General features: G+C 40.0%; 1 protein-coding gene across 3 annotated transcripts in view; it reads right to left on the bottom strand.

Annotated features, from left to right (window-relative positions):
- Window positions 1-3357: 3357 nt before the first annotated feature.
- Window positions 3358-16297, bottom strand: part of kmt2d (lysine (K)-specific methyltransferase 2D) — a 45077-nt gene continuing 32137 nt past the window's right edge. For all 3 annotated transcript variants that reach the window (XM_054776552.1, XM_054776561.1, XM_054776542.1), the window contains exons 41-55: window positions 16127-16276; window positions 15876-16040; window positions 12870-13017; window positions 12713-12794; window positions 12459-12631; window positions 12244-12368; window positions 12026-12161; window positions 11762-11883; window positions 10315-11671; window positions 10093-10229; window positions 9818-9948; window positions 9463-9748; window positions 9314-9387; window positions 8930-9038; window positions 3358-6176 (exon numbers count right to left, since the gene is read on the bottom strand). In XM_054776552.1, coding sequence (XP_054632527.1) covers window positions 6084-6176; window positions 8930-9038; window positions 9314-9387; window positions 9463-9748; window positions 9818-9948; window positions 10093-10229; window positions 10315-11671; window positions 11762-11883; window positions 12026-12161; window positions 12244-12368; window positions 12459-12631; window positions 12713-12794; window positions 12870-13017; window positions 15876-16040; window positions 16127-16276 — 3288 coding nt within the window. In that variant the 3' untranslated portion in view covers window positions 3358-6083. The remainder of the gene's footprint in view (window positions 6177-8929; window positions 9039-9313; window positions 9388-9462; window positions 9749-9817; window positions 9949-10092; window positions 10230-10314; window positions 11672-11761; window positions 11884-12025; window positions 12162-12243; window positions 12369-12458; window positions 12632-12712; window positions 12795-12869; window positions 13018-15875; window positions 16041-16126; window positions 16277-16297) is intronic.

The raw sequence follows: 16297 nt of genomic DNA on the forward strand, positions 1-16297 counted from the left end.
TCCTGTTTGCAAGGTAGCTTTTAACCCAATTCAAAACTAATCCTCTGACTCTGTACGTAAACGTGGGGTGTGAAGACAATAGTCGTACCAGTAGTCTATATATATTCCATCAAAATTTTAAGACCAGTTGAAAAGAATTGTTAGAATTTACATTTTGCACTGTTGGATTTTAAGGAAGTTCTAAGTAGAGCTTCAAAATGCAAAAAGAAGAAATGGGAGTGAGACAAAAAACAATTTTGCGTAAGCAAGTTATTGCAAACAAGCATTCAAGTGAAATAGGCTGTCCATCAGCTGATCAACTGCGATCGGCTGGCAACCAGTCCATAGTCAGTTGGGATAGGCTCCAGCGTCCCTCCGCGGCATAGAAAACGGATGGATGGATGAGCTGATGAAAAGATTAAGACTATGGCCTTTCAAAGCCAAAGTCTTGGCAACAATGTGGATTCATTGTAGTTTTAAGCTGAGTTGACTTCAAACATGTCAAAAATAAAATATTTAAAAAAATGAGACACAACAGTAAAATAAACAGTAGCATGCGAAAAAAGAAGATAAAATACAAAAGCATTTTTTCAGTACCCTAAAATAAGTCCATTTTACCTGCCCAAAAGGAAGTAGAAAGAAGTAAAGGTACCAAGATATTGGTATGTTTGTGAAATCCTACATAGTTTATGATCCTCATGGCCTTTTTTTGGAGTCTGCAGATTTGCTGTGTGTTACCTTCCACCGCGTACGTTAGATATGGTAATACTAGAGAGCAGTATACAATACTTGGTGACTAGTTTGGCTCTTACATATGACGTATGGCCTTTCCAGCAGATTTTGTCGAATATCACGCTCAAAAATGTGTTTTCACATACTCTTTGAATATTAACATTGTTTATCATCACTTCTTTCTCCGATACCGTTGCAGCTCTGTGATGTCTTTAATCGGCAGTATTTTACCGTCTTCTGGTGGTCCATTCAGCCTTATAAAAACGTGCATGTCCATATTGACTGGATCAAACCTTGTGCTCTCGCGAGTCGTGTTTATCGGGCAACGTCAGCACTTTTTTGTCAGATGACCATTAGGATAGTCATTTGTTTTAGAATATCAGATTTCTGTTTTCTGCTCACAAAGCATATTATAATAGTAGGTTTCACGCTCTTACTTTGTGTGGGCAGGGGATGGCATGCGTCAATGTCTGGGTGTCCACTTTCATCCCCTGGCTGTCAAAAAAGTGTACTTGCAGGTCATGGGAGTCGAGATCAGGCTCAGTGGGCTTTCCATCTGCTCGGACCACCCTAACTATAATATCATTCAGCCTTGAGTATTGCTCGAGATCTGCAACGGGACACTACAGTGTAGATATTTTTTGGGTTTTTCACCATTCTGTTTTTTTCACTTCTTTAATTTCATCCATCAAATTCATTATATATATGGAAATCGCAGGAGGTCTGACTCACGGTGTCATCTTACAAAGAACACTAAAATCATCACACAGCAACTTAACGCTCAAAAGGTAGCTAAGAAATATAGCAGTACCAATACGAGTTTGAAATAAATATATATGTCTTAACTTTTTCCCATAATGCAATTCATCCCAGCAAAGCATTTCATTGGTTATGTACCAAAAAGTAAAATTAAAATAAAAAACAACTATTTTAACGGGTTCCCATCATGCATTTCGTCCCAGCAAAGCCTTTCATCGGACATGGCTGCCAGAGCGCTGCAATGATTCATCAGCTGCCTTTGTCCACCAGAGGGAGCCGCCCTCCAAAATCCAAAAGTCAAATCAACATCAGCACCCGACAATGAATAAACATAATATGTTTGTGTTGCTCAACGTCATGACCAAATTCAAGCTATCAGCGTTGTTTCAATGTCATTTGCCTGCTGGGTTAAAGACGACTCCAGTAAGTGAAGTCTAACGTGTCAGCAGCTTCTTACATGACACAACTACCATGGTGTATCATTTAAAACAGGTAAGGCTGTTACAGCAACTTCATTTTATACCTCTATAAAATTTATATATTTTTTTAATGCAAGAAATTAGGCTGCTAACAGAGTTTTGGCAATTTTCCGTTTTTCAGGCCATGTTGTTCCTGTTTCATGTGCACTTTACTGATGTGCGATATGCCAACGTGTTTCAGTTCTGTTTCTTGTTTTCTGTGTCGTTAAATAAATTAAAGTACTGTTGTTGCACACCTGGTATGTTTATCTGAGTGTTATAGCCTTTTTATGTAGGTTGGAAAAAGTCGCAAATGAGATTTGTTTGTCGGAATTGTCATTAGGTCCCACCTGAGATGTGGATGGGGGCACATCATGAGCTGGAGTGTTTTTTTCCTTCAAGGGAAGGATGGAGCTTCAGGTTGTGCAGGGGCGTCAAACGGCAGCTGGCTATGTGGAGATGTTGCAGGGGGCATCCCTCATGATTGAAGGCCCTCCCTCATCTGTGTGGTAACAGCTGAGTTTTTCAACAGGACAACGCTGTCGTTCATAATGGCCGCCTGACAAAGGACTTCTTCCAGAGGAATAACATCACTTTTTCGGACCATCCTGCGTGTTCCCCTGGTTTAAATCCGATTGTGAAAATTTGAGGATAGATGGCAAGGGAAGTTTACAAAAATGGACACCAGCTCCAGACAGTAGATGCCCTCCATGGAGCCATCTTCACCACCTGGAGCAACATTCCCACTCGCCTCCTGGAAACACTGGCATCAAGCATGCCCTAAGCAATTTTTGAGGTGACTGACAAGAATGGCACAGCTACTCATTACTGAGTCCCTTTTTGAACATTTTGCTTTTATTTTTTTTTGGGGGGGGGTTTCAGGTTTTTTGAGCTATGTCTTTTTGATCAGCTGACAAACTGCTTGCTCAAAAAATGTTTTGTCTCACTGTCATTTTTTCATTTTGAAGCTCTACTAAGAACCTCCTTAAGATCCAACAGTGCAAAATGTAAGTTTTTGCAATTTTTCAAATTGTTTTAAAATTGTTATGAGTGTATATGTAAAAGTTTGACGGAAATGAGCAAAATGTTTTGGTATCCTTTGTAATAAGTAATTAAGTGTGGTAATTCTAGATATCTACATAGCTCAAAGGAAACATCTAAATATGCAAATTGCTGCTAACAAGCTCAGAATACCAAATAATGAGGATGGACTGCCCCTAAGTGGCCAAGAGACTTACACTGAAAGTTACCAAATATGGAAATGGTAATTTGCCCTCTTGATTGCTCTGGCTGAGCTAAGCTCCCACGCCACTCTCAACATCCACGCCTCATGTGATTACCATCTATTGGCACAAAGGACGGGTTCCATCAAGTCCTGTGTATTTACAAACTAACAACAATAACTGTAATAGTAATAAACGTGTACATATTCAAAATGCATTTTTATTTTTGTTTACAAGAAACAAAAGCAGACAAATAAGATGAGAGGGGGCCCGGAGGAAGGGGTGGGGAAGCTGAAATATTGTATATAAAGAAATGCAACCTCTAGCTTCCTGAAAAAATATGTACAATTTCAAATAATATCCATACAAAACATGCCACATACAATAAAAATCAATATATTTATTCATAGTCCCTAAAAGTATATCTGCTGTACAGACGGGTTTTTTTTTGGGGGGGGGAAGCAGGTGAGGTTTAAAAAAAAAAAAAAACTTCAATTCGAAAAAACTTTTTATTATTAAATTAGAAGATGTGAACTTAAATAAAAAATTTCCAAAAAGATTCTCAGGCTAAAATCCAGTGAAGGGTGTCCCATGATGGTCTTCTCTTCAAATAGAAACATACCAAAAACTTTAAAATTATATATATATATATATATATATATATATATATATATATATATATATATATATATATATATATATATGAATGAATGAGAGTGCAATTCATTACCAGGTTAAGTATTAAGTATAGGGTTGATTTGGGATTTTGACATACATGAGCCCAAGTAACCATTTCACAAGGTTTACCAACACATTCACTTCTAGAGGGAAAATACCCCCCCAAAAAAGCATAACACTAATAAGAAGATTGTAGGAATTGTTCCATTCAAGAGTATATTCATCCAATTGTAAGAAACAGAGCTCAGGACATGATTTGGTAACCAACAAGCAATAGCATAAATTAAAAACAAACAAAACAAAAACAGGAACCATATTACATAAATACAAATGCAATGCACTACTGCTGTGATTTGCATGTCTAATAATGAAGCACTCATCACACAAATCCTCTTATGAAATCACCTTGGCTTCTCGTTACTTTTTTTTATTATTATTTTAACAAACTTGACTCTGAGAGCATATAGCAAAAACACTAATAGAAAAAAGATTAATGCAAAAAACACTCTGGTTCATATACATAAAGATATTAGTTTGCCATTTTACATATATTCATATTTATATACAGCTTTGTTAAAATGATATCCAGTGGTTGATTTTTTTCTCTCTCCATTTTAGTTCTCTACACTTTATTGATTACAAAGGGGGGCTGGGTAAAGACTTGCTGTCCCCTTAATGCATATACCTTTATATACATTTTGTACAACTTTGCATTTTTGTTTTTTTTTTTTTAAATCCTGTGAGGTCTTAGGTTTTTTTTGGGGGGGAAGGAGGAATATAGTCATATGGGAAGGTGGAGATTTTTTTTTTTTTTTTTTTAGTAAAGCTCCCTTAAAGACCTTTTATTTTTCCATTTTCTAAACTCTCAGGTAGAAGTGAAAACAAATGCCCTTTTATCCAATAAGTCATTCCCTGCCATCAGTTCAGCCTGGAGGACAGTACCAGCACTAAAAAAAGCACGCAAACAAACACACTCACACTCTCTCGCACACTACAAGGGAAGTAGAAAGACTGCAGGCTGTACTCAGGCAAAAGGAAGACCTACTACAGTAAATTGTTGTTTTTTTATACAAAAGTCCACTAAATAAGACAGAGGAAGAGGTTAAAAAAAGGTGATTTTAGTAGTCATGCATCCACTGTCTTGTGGTTGTTGTTTCATTGGAGCAACCAAATAAAGTAGATGGAGCGAGTTCAAGAAGCAGGAAAAAGAATAAAGCTACTTGGCTATCCAGGATGATTTGGTGGTATGCAGGACGTGATGCTGAGCTTGCGATTGCCTTTTTTTTGTTTTGTTGTTTTAGTTAATTTAATGCAACATCTTCTCAAAAATGCTTATCATATATTTCCTCTGTATAAATAAGTCATGATTCATAATAATGATAATTATCAGCTTGGCTCCTTATTGTAAATGATCATCAGCATAGAGTAGATAGAGCAAACCTGCTGCTTAAGATTCCCTGCTTGTCCGAGAAGGCCCCACCCCACCCCTAAAATTCCACAGTAGCAGTTTTTAAAAAATGTTTTTATACAAAGCAGTCACTTCCCACTAAATCAATGAGGTAGACCGGGTCCAACAAACCTTACGACTCCACACAGTCAAGAGCATCCGGTGCCTCTGGAGTCTTCTGTCCATCCATGCATCCATTGATGGCATGAACTTCTTCCTCATATTAAGATTGTCTAGCTAGCCAATATTCTGTTGTCTTCATTGATGATTTCATGGGGGAAAAAGTGCCTTTTATCGAGGGGGTGTGGTAAGTGGTGAGACAGGAAGGAAGTAGGTCCGACTTAGAACAAAAAATGCGTTCGTAGTTCATTGTTAGTATTTAAAAAATGGCTTTTTGTTGCAGCTCAGTGTGAGTGAGGGCTGCATGGTTGTTGACAGGAGGAAGAGTGAAGATGAAGAGTAATTTAGATTGACTGGAAAAAAAAAAAAAAAAAAAAAAAAAAAAAAAAAGGATTTTGGCTGAGGAAAAGGGTGATTCAAAAATGCCCCCTTCTGGGATAAAAATGGAAGTGTCCACCATCAAGCTGCAGTTGCAGGTGGTGGTTGTTTTTTTTCTGCTGATTAATGCTCTTCAAACTTTGGCTACACGTGTCGACTGTTGCTTGGAGTCATCAAACGATGGAGGTCAGCCTTCCTCCACTTGTATGAGGACAGCTTATGCACTGGCTAAGTCAAGTTCAAGAAAAAAAAAGGCTTTGGCGCAGAAAGGCTTTCTGGCACCCGCTCCATTTTCCTCCCTCGGTCTTATTAGTTCATCCACTTTCGGCAATTCCACGCTCCGCAGTGGCAGGGGATCTTGTGTTGATCATCCTCAAAGTCAAACTGGTAGTCGTATGTCAGCTGGAGTATACAAACATTTAAACAGTTAAAAGGCTGCCTCATGTACAGGTATGTTCTAATAATAATAATCATCATCATAACGACAAAAATAATAATTGTGTACCGTTTCTCACAAAAGTGAGTACACCCTAACATTTCAGCAGCCATTTTATTACAGTAATCTTTCAATCTTCTCAAAGGACAATTCACTGTACTACACAATACTGTACATTGTCATATAGAAATTAAAAATTAAACTTGGATATGCGGTAATCCCTCGTTTATCACGGGTAATTGGTTTCAGACTCGACCGCGATATATTTTCATAGTTATGGCATAAAAAACACGTTTACGATCTTCAAAATATGTTTTTAACATTATTAGAGCCATTTTGACATGAAATAACACCCATATACTCTTTACATCCGTATTACCCAATATAGAAGATATCCATCAATCCATTTTCTATGCCGCTTCTTCTCATTAGGGTGGCGGGGGTATGCTGGAGCATTTCCCAGCTGACTTGGGGCGAGAGGCGGGGTACACGCTGGACTAGTCGCCAGCCAATCACAGGGCACATATAGACAAACAATCATTCACACTCACATTCATACCTATGGACAATTTAGAGTCACCAATTAACCTATATAATCAGAGAAAATAAGCCATTTGACACAGTTTACCTTGTAGGGGAGTAGGATGGATGGATGGAGGACAGGAAGTGATGTCAGGGGTTCAGAGTTGAGTTTTAGCTTAAATAAAAAAAACGACCAAGGTAGAATATTACCTTCACAAGTTGGGGTCTTAATGGCTTATACTGTATTTGTATTTTACTACATCTAGCAATTTTTATGCTTAAAAATGCTTAATTTAAATTAGGCAAAAAATATGTACAGTACAACCTGCTTAAATATGTCTATTTTGACTAATAATAAGGCCATAGTCAACAACAAAGGAGCAATCATTCATTAATTACATAATTTTTGGAAAAAGGCGATAAGAGTGAGGGCGCAATGTAATGTAGCGAGGGACGACTGTACTGTAGAGTAGTCAGCCACTGTTTGCCATTTTTTGGTCTTACTGTTATCTATTATGTATTATTATTCTGATTATCATAGAAAATATGAGATGGAATGCAGGAAGTGAACAACAAGTGTTGTACTAGATGTGGAATGGATGGGGGGTAGGATTAAATAAGCTTTGCTTCTTCCTACTCCTTTTGGACATGTGGAACTGTGAAAGGATGATTCATGAGATGTATTCCATTGTAACCTCATGTTCAAATAAACTAATACCAAAACTGTCTAAAACAGAAGGGGTGTGACAGTATTAAGGTGATTTTCAGTAAGATAAAAGGAACAAAATGTAAAACTACCGTAATCTGCTTAGTTTTGGTGTAAACAGCTTTGAATAATTTTGTATAAAATAAGATAAAAACTGCTAAATTCTGGCAGGTAATTCTCCAACAAATCAAATTCTCGAAAAGTAAAAATATAAAAAGCATACAGACAAATTGGACGGGGAGACCCTTTGATCTATTTTGAACATTAATTAATGATGCTAAAAGTAATCCAATGCAAGTCAATATATGCTAATCTATCTGCACAAAACATCATCATCTTAGCTTTGTGTTATAGGTGACAAAGCAAATTAGTGTAATATTTAATAACAGGTTATAAAAATGAACTTATTTTTAGAATACAGGCGTTGTTTCGTTTTAGATTACTTATGTTTCGTGGTTACGAAAGCGCTTTCTTAAATGAAAATTTACCATAATTTCCGCTGTATAAGCCGCTACTTTTTTTCTTAAACTTACACAGCGTTTGGCAGGAGCCAATCACGAGCTAGAAGTGAACTCACAACAAGTTTGTCAACCCAGGAGGTCGCTACTCAATATAACAATGTAAGTCACGGTGTCATCTTACAAAGAACGCTCAAATCATCACATAGAAACTTAACACTCAAAAAAACAAAACACTATTAGAACTTCTTCCAATAAAGCATTTCATCCCAGCAAAGCATTTGAATGGCTATGGTGGTGCTGCTGGGGTGCTGCAATGCTGCCTGTGTGTTAAGTGTTAAATTGAGTGTTGAGTGAAGGATTACTGTATTTGCTTAGTCAAATCCAGGTGGTGCCCTTTTTTTGGTTAGGGAGTGGATACAGTAATCCCTCATTTATTGTGGATAATTGGTTCCAGACCCGACCGTGACAGGTGAATTTACGCAAAGTAGAATTCCTTATTTATAAATATTTTCGTAGTTAGAACACAGAAAACCTGTTTACAACTTTCTAACAGGTTTTAACATCAGAGCCCTCTACACATGAACTAACACCCCTATAGTCACTGTTACATTCATAGTACCCAATATAGTCGACATAAGAGTAAATAAGCCATTTAAGACAAATACGATTCGTGCACGTGTGTGTTGCTATAAATGTGTTCCCGAGGGGAGCAGAGTGAGTGGCAGACAGGAAGTGATGTCGTGGGTTTTAGAGTTGAGTTTCATCTTGCTGTGGGTTACATGCAGAACAGCAGCCCGTGTTTTCATACGTCTGACTAATAGGCTGTTTTCGTACATGAAACAGCATGATTTATGAATACATTTTTGAAAAATCGTGATAGTGAAGCTGCAAAATTTTAACTGTATATAAGCTGTACAGTCACTACTTAAATTTTTTTTGGAGTATTGTCCACTGAGAAGATGTAATAAAAATGATTACTGGTCGTGACTTTTGTGAGCTACTGTATGTTGTTAATGCACACGTAGCACACCTCCTCTCCTTTGGGGATCCTGCGACTGGAGATGATAATGATCTTGTCCTCTTTGTCAAATGTGACAACCTCTGCAACACAGTTGGGGGCGCAGGAGTGATTCACGTAACTGCAAAGAAGAGAAGGTGAAGGGATTTAAAATTCCTATGTCTTATAATGGCAATGTGCTTAATTGCACAACTGACAGCAAGTTTATATGGTTCATTAGAGAACTACAAATGAAATAGCATGTACAGCAACACAATTGCTCAGATTGTTTTCCCCACAAAATAGAGAAACTTACTACAACTAAACTTACACACTAAGGAAACACTGTAAGGATAATGAAACAACCTTTTGTATACACATACACATTATATACACCTGTACTCAAGGATGACTTACCGAGCTGGGCCACCAGTCAGAGTGGCGTCAATCACCTGCTCGTTGTTGATGCGGAACATGTAGATGCCACGGTTCTAGGAGAAAAACAGAATAACTAAAACTGACAGAAATACTTTAATCCCTTTTAGTCCTGTGAAGTAACAACATACCTGTGACTCATAGATCTTTTCACGACGGTTTGCCACCTCATTGCGAATGACAGTGCCAATGTACTCGATGACCATAGTGTGCTTCTCCAGATCTTTAGCGGCATACAGGCCCAAGCCCTGAATACGAGAGCGAGCGAGGTACACGTTGTTCTTCCACTCCGTCTTCAGGCGTCGATACTGAGACGACTTGGAGTGGACAAACTGCTTGCTGTATGGCGTGTTCATCTCGCCAGTGAAGGTGCTCTGATAAGCCTTGGACACGCTGGTGCTGTTCAGGGTGTGAGGCCTGGAGATGGACAAGCCAGACGGTTAGTGGAGACATTTGAGGGCTCTATTGTTCTGGATTGTGCCTTACCTCTTGCATTGTGTTGGGACTTTGGGCTCCGAGCGAGCACTGCCAGTGGGATTGATCATGAGAGGGAGCTCCATCAGTGGGTGACGGCCATACCGAAACTGGTAGTTCTGGCAATTTTCCACTCCAGGTAACTGAAATACAAAAAAAGGTAAGAAATCTGTCCTGTTATAGTACAGGAAATCTGTATGAAAATTCATGAAAACCCCAACACAATAAATATCGAGTCAACCTTCGAAAATATTTTTTTCTTGTTGAAAACTGATGCCATCTCTTACCGATTCAGTGATGCGCATGACAGCATGAACTGTGAGGCCATACATCTCCTCTCCTTTGACATGTTCAGTGAACAGCTTCAACATGGATGAATCATCCCGGAGTTTGGCCACACTTTGAACCACCTGCTCCCAGATTCCTATCAAACCAACCAGATTCCTTTCTTAGAAGGAAAGACAAAACAGACGCACAAAAAACACAGATTGAGGCAATAAAGGTCCTACCTTGAGGAGTCGCGTCACGGTAGTGCAAATCCTCCATGCCGTGTTCGAGGACACGCACTTCAAATAAGGGGTGGCCATCATCCTCGCCGATGCGGCAACGGTAGCGACAGCGCTTGTTGGGAACACGTGTGCTCCAATAGATGCGTGTGGCCTCATAGCCAACAGGGAAGATGGCTGTAGGCGAGTGGAAGTTGGTCATTTGGGAGGGTAACAACTGACCGACTGCATGAAAGATGAGACCACCAACGCGGAAAAGGTGGATGCGATCCCCTCGCTGCAAGATGCTCGCTATTTGCTTGACTTCGTCACGCTCTATGTAGACACGCCGTAAAACAGCAAAAGAGATTAGTTCATCTTCGCTGGGGCCCTTCAGTTTGTGCTGGGTGCACAACATGGTTTTGTCCTTGAAAAACATGCAGCGGGCCCGGATGGCACATGCAAAGTGGTAGACATTTGGGCAGCGCAGTCGGTTGCAGCTGTTGGTTGCACCAGTTTTCTGACAGAACGCACACAGAGTCCGCAATCCACGACGCAGTGCCACCTCCACGTTCATAAGCGCACCTCCTTGAGTCTCATATACTTCGGTGGACCATAGGGCACAGTTGAGGTGCACCCACAGGTCCACGTCGATGTTAAGCAAGCGTCCAGGCCCGTCTGTAGCTCCATCACCCTCCTCATGGCAGAAGCAACATTTGCGTTTATCACGTGGCAACTTGTCCGGTCGCAGCGTTATACGAAGACGCTCCATCAGCTCAGACACTTCACGGCTGCTCTCTTTTTTAGAGCCACCTTTACGTATCGATATGACAATCTGCAGACGCTTCCAGCGAATCCCCTTCCATTTTTTCACTTTGGGCAGTAAGATCTCCTCCTCAGGGGAGAGAGGCCTGCGCTGCTTCAGGGCCTTAGGGGAGGATTCCAGTGGGCTCGGAGAATCTTTGATGAGAGGATTATTGACTGATTCTTCTTTCTTGCAAGCTGAATTTGTGCCATCTTCTGTCAGAGCAGCGGAATCAGAACCTGCTTGGTCAACTGCTGTGTCAGAGGCTGTCTCTAGACCGACAACTGCTGACTCAGTCGACAGAGCCCCTTCTAAAGAAGGACCATCATCCTGTTCAGGCTCCGTCTTGATTGGGACAGTGGCTAGAGTGACAGGCGAGTGGGATGGAGGAGCTGACTTTTTGGGAGTTTCTGCTTCATTAGTTGGAACTGGAGCTGGGGAGCAAGGAAGTGGAGGGGTTGGAGAATGAGGTGGTGATTCCTCCAATGGTATAATGGGAAGGTGGCGCACATCCAAGTCATTTACATTGGTTGTGTAACAGTGCTGGGCTGGTTTGTCTTCATTATCTGCAAATTCCTAAAAGAAGATGGACATATGAGGGCTCCAACTAAAGAACTGTAACTGTACTGAGTAGAATCAACATGGTTGAGGACATATTCAACTGACCTGTTTAAGTAGTGTCAGAATGTCCATTTGTTTCTTTAATGTACAGCCTGGCAGAGACACATCAAATTGCCTTAACCATTCATCTTGACTGGATGAGGCACTGTCCTTTAGACTGAGAGCACCTGCAAAACAATTAGTCATGAAGTATTTCATAAGGAACAAATGCATTTATGTTTGGGTCTACGTTGCAATGGCATAATAAAAAAAACTTAGAAAGAACTGTGTTGGTGATAAAAAGCATGGGAACTCTATCTCAGCACATACCTGGCTGTAAAGGCCCTTTACCAGGATCGTCCACTGCAGGCGTGTCTGGGTTTTGGGAGGGGAAGGTCACTTCGTATGAACCTGGCATCCTTATCTTGAGCAACTGGGCCATTGCCATCATCACATGGTTAAGTTTCTGGGAAAATGTCAGGTTAGTTTCCAATCAAATATGCATGTAGAAACAACAATGTTTTAATAAGAAGCAATGATCTTGATACCTTTGCTGCCATGGAGGACAATGTGAAGGTAACAGCCACCTCATTATTCTTGGCCTTATCCCAGTTGTTGGATAGGGAAACCACTCTGCTATCAGTTGCTTCCAAGGGTTTGTTCTCAGAGAAAGCTATCAGGGAGGAACATATGAAAAATGTTTAACTGTGGTTCCCTAACATACTCATATATTTGACACATTTACAATATTGTCAGTTTTTACCTGGAATAGCAGTGCGAGGAATGAGAGGGATGATGGGGGATATTGCTCTCTCTGTCTCCTCTTCCTTTGGCTCTCGCAGATGAGGGAAACGTGGAGTTTCATCTCCAACGTTGCTCTCAGGGGATGATGCTGGGATGATACTTTCTGGAGCATCCTCATCATCACTCTCCATCCTGTCAAAAAGATATTACTATTTTTAAAAAGGTACACAGCAAAAGAATGCATGACACAATGTCAAAGAACCACTGCGGTACCTGATGTCCTCATTCTGGTTATGAGGTGGAGTGGGAAGCGCTGCAAGAATGTCCACACTTTTTGTCTGTTCTGTTACCGCTTCTGTACAGACAGTTGAAGATTTGGAAATTTGGAGACAAATATTCATAAGTAAACTCATTTGATTAAATGATTTACCCATTGGCTCATTTGTTGACCCTGCATCTTTCTGAGCATGCGAGAGTTCCTCCCCAGAAGTCACTCCATTGAGCAGCTTGTGCTGTACAGAAGGTGGTGGTGTCGGCGGCAGGGAAGATGGAGGTGTTGGTGGGTTGCTGAGGTTGCTCTGTGAAGGCAGACAATACTCCAATAAAACATCTCTACTGCCCAAAAAGCATGAGCGACGATCCAAACATTTTATTGTTGTTAAAATTGATACTATCTTGTTATTACTACTGTGGTCGCTATGTATTGTAGACATTTGCTGATAAAGTCCTGCTGATGTTGTTATGTACAGTGATCCCTCATTTATCGCGGTTAATTGGTTCCAGGCCAGACCGTGATAAATGAATTTCCGCAAAGTAGGATTCATTCTAATTAAATGGAATATTTTCGTATTACATAATATAGTAGCTATAATCAGAGAAAATAAGCTAATTAAGAAATAAGTATAACTTCTGCTCATGTGTGTTCAGTAAATGTGTTTGGGATGTATGGAGGAGAGGAAGTGGCGTCGAAGGGTTCAGAGATGTATTTTAGCTTGGCATGGGTTACAACAGTAGCCCGTGTTATTATTATAAATTTTCTTATTATGTTATTATTGCACCTGTTGTGGGATAATTCAAACATGCAGTAAAAGCCTGTTTCGGTAAAAAGATCTTGGGCCTCATCTATAAAAGTGTGCGTAGAAATCTGACTAAAAATCTGTGTACAGCACAAACACAAAATGTGCATGCGAACAAAAATATTCAGACCTAAAAAAGGTGGCGTACGCAGATATTTACAAAAGTTGTGCTTCACTTGCCGTCCAAATGTGCGTACCCAACTCCACCCCACGTCACGCCCTCTCCACGCATTCAATTCACCATAAATGGTCAATGCATGCAAAGTGTTTCATGAATGCGGTGTCCATATTTAATGACCCTTGATTGCATTTAGCTCGGTTCTTCTAAATCATGGCTGCTGAGAAGCCTAAGACGAAGAAGCAGAACTTCACCAAAAATGCTTGGAAATCTTAATTGGAGAGCTGGAGGCCCGTAAAAACATCATATTTGGAGTGTGGCATTACGAACAAGAGGAAGATGAGCGTGTGCAAGTAGTGTCCGCTGTCAATAGCATCAGTGGAACAGGACGCAGAACTTAAAAAAGTGGTCAGATATCAAGGCACAAATTTCCATTTTTTGTTTCAACATTTTTCCTTGTTGATACCACATTTTAGATGAACATAAGCTTAGCAAGTTATGTCAAAAATAAATTGCTGTAATTCCAGACAGATTAAAAATATTTAACTTAACAATGACATTAACGCCATCAAAATATGAAGTATATAATCATTATTTTATGAGGAACTAATTAATGATGTGTGTTATTTTTATGAAAATGAAAGACAAAGTTTACGCACACACAAATAAAGGCTGTGCATGGTAAATAAATGTTGCTATTGATGGCATACTTGATAAATGCAACGTCTTATTTAGAGTCCAAAGAAAAGCGAGAAACAGAGCACTAAGGACATATTAGCGTTGTGTCTTGAAAACTTAATCCCCAGAATTATTTCATTGACAACCTGATGTTTGTTAAGATTAATATTAATGGAACACATAATATTATCATGGTTATAAATATAACCACTTCCAACATTTTTTCTACATAACTAGCCGCTACAAGTGAATGGATAACTTTTGTTAAAAGATATAGGCAGCTTACCGCTGAGTTATTTTATCCATAATCGCAATAAAGATGAAAGTTGCATCTCTGTGTGTAATTTCAGACATGGCATTCACCATTGCCGTGGGGGAGCAAGAGAGAATCAGCAGGGGAGCTTAATGTCAGCTGATTGATGTCATATCTACAAAGTGATGTTTATGCGATCGACCGGTAGCTTGCGGTCGTAATGGGCACCCCTGGCTTACGTGGTGTACACTTGCGCGCATCTTGCCTCTGTATTGTCCTGCAATTTGCCGTGTCAATGCCTGTCATTTAGATGGCAAGCCTGGAAAGCATGAAGACTAGTTTGCGCACTGTTTGCTTTATGTTTGTGCACAAGTTGCACACTTGGCACGCAATTTGTGATCAAAAACGGTGCGCCTGATTACACCTAAGTCAATTACTGTTTACGCCAAGGGTGCCCATCAATTAAATCACCTGCTGGAGAAACTGGTTGGAGAGAAAACCTGCAGTCTCGGCCCTCCATTGACACGTGGCTTACATCTAGTGTACGACATACTACGCACAACGTGCATTGTCACCCCTACTTCCCACATCCGTGAAGCAGTCGTGGCATTATTTGGTCCCACTTTATCCCGCGTAACACCACCACAAGGTGTTGAACTCCAGAGAAGAAACTCTCATTGCAGAAAAGAACTATAGAAGCATTCAGAGAGCGCAGACCTCCGCCAAGCACCATAGTTCCCCCCCATACTGTGATTCACACCAAATAATAATCAATTTTTTGGATCGGTCTTTGATATGTTGTACAACCTGTTGGAAACTTGTCCTGTATTTCTCCCCCCACCTTAAAAAATATTCCTGGATCCAGACAGTGATCTGGATCACCCACAACATTTAATCAGTTCTTCCATATCCCATTTCCAACCATTCCTGAAAATGTAATCCAAATCCATTTAGAACTTTTCAACTTATTCTGAACACAAACATAAACGTCAGTTACACAAAATACACACCATAAATAGCACACTACCCATGATCAAGACCTCAACAATGATGTGACATATGCATATGCACGCTTTGATATGTACCGGCCGCATTGTTTGCAAATAGGTTGCAGTGCGTTCACAACTAGTTCATGAAAATGATGCCTGCCACCACAAATTTCGAACATTTCAAAATTTTCTTTGCGCAGTGGCACGCAGTCCCGCACAGTTTGCATATACTTTGCACCTGTTTACGACAAAGTTACTCATTGGCATGGAAAATTGCATAACACTGCGGGTACAAAATGTGTAAACTAGGTTTATGTTTTACCTTGGTAAGTAACTGAGAATAGTAGTCTGGGATATTGTCCAACATTGCATTTCCAAAGGATCCTTTGAGCTGAGCTATTCCATTGGCTGGACTGCTCCCGAAAGGAGCAAACAGATCTAGACTAGCTGTGATGGAAGGTTCCATGAGAGGCAGAAGAGACAGACCCTGGAAGATAAATGCCAATTAGCATTCATGGCAGAATAAAAAAAAGAAAAGAAAAAGTACATTATGTATTTTTGTCATTCCTTTACCTGTTTTAGTTGCTTTATCAAGGCTTCAGCACTTTTTCCAACTTCTTCCTTCTTATTCTTCTTCCGTGCATTAAGCCCACGGTCTCCAGGTGCTTTAACCGGACGTTTGGGCTTTTGTGCAGGAACCCTTTTACTTATAGATTGCAAATCCTGAGAGAGTCAAGAAAAAAA

Source organism: Dunckerocampus dactyliophorus, chromosome 1 (genome assembly GCF_027744805.1).
Source record: "Dunckerocampus dactyliophorus isolate RoL2022-P2 chromosome 1, RoL_Ddac_1.1, whole genome shotgun sequence".
Classification (NCBI taxonomy): domain Eukaryota; kingdom Metazoa; phylum Chordata; class Actinopteri; order Syngnathiformes; family Syngnathidae; genus Dunckerocampus; species Dunckerocampus dactyliophorus.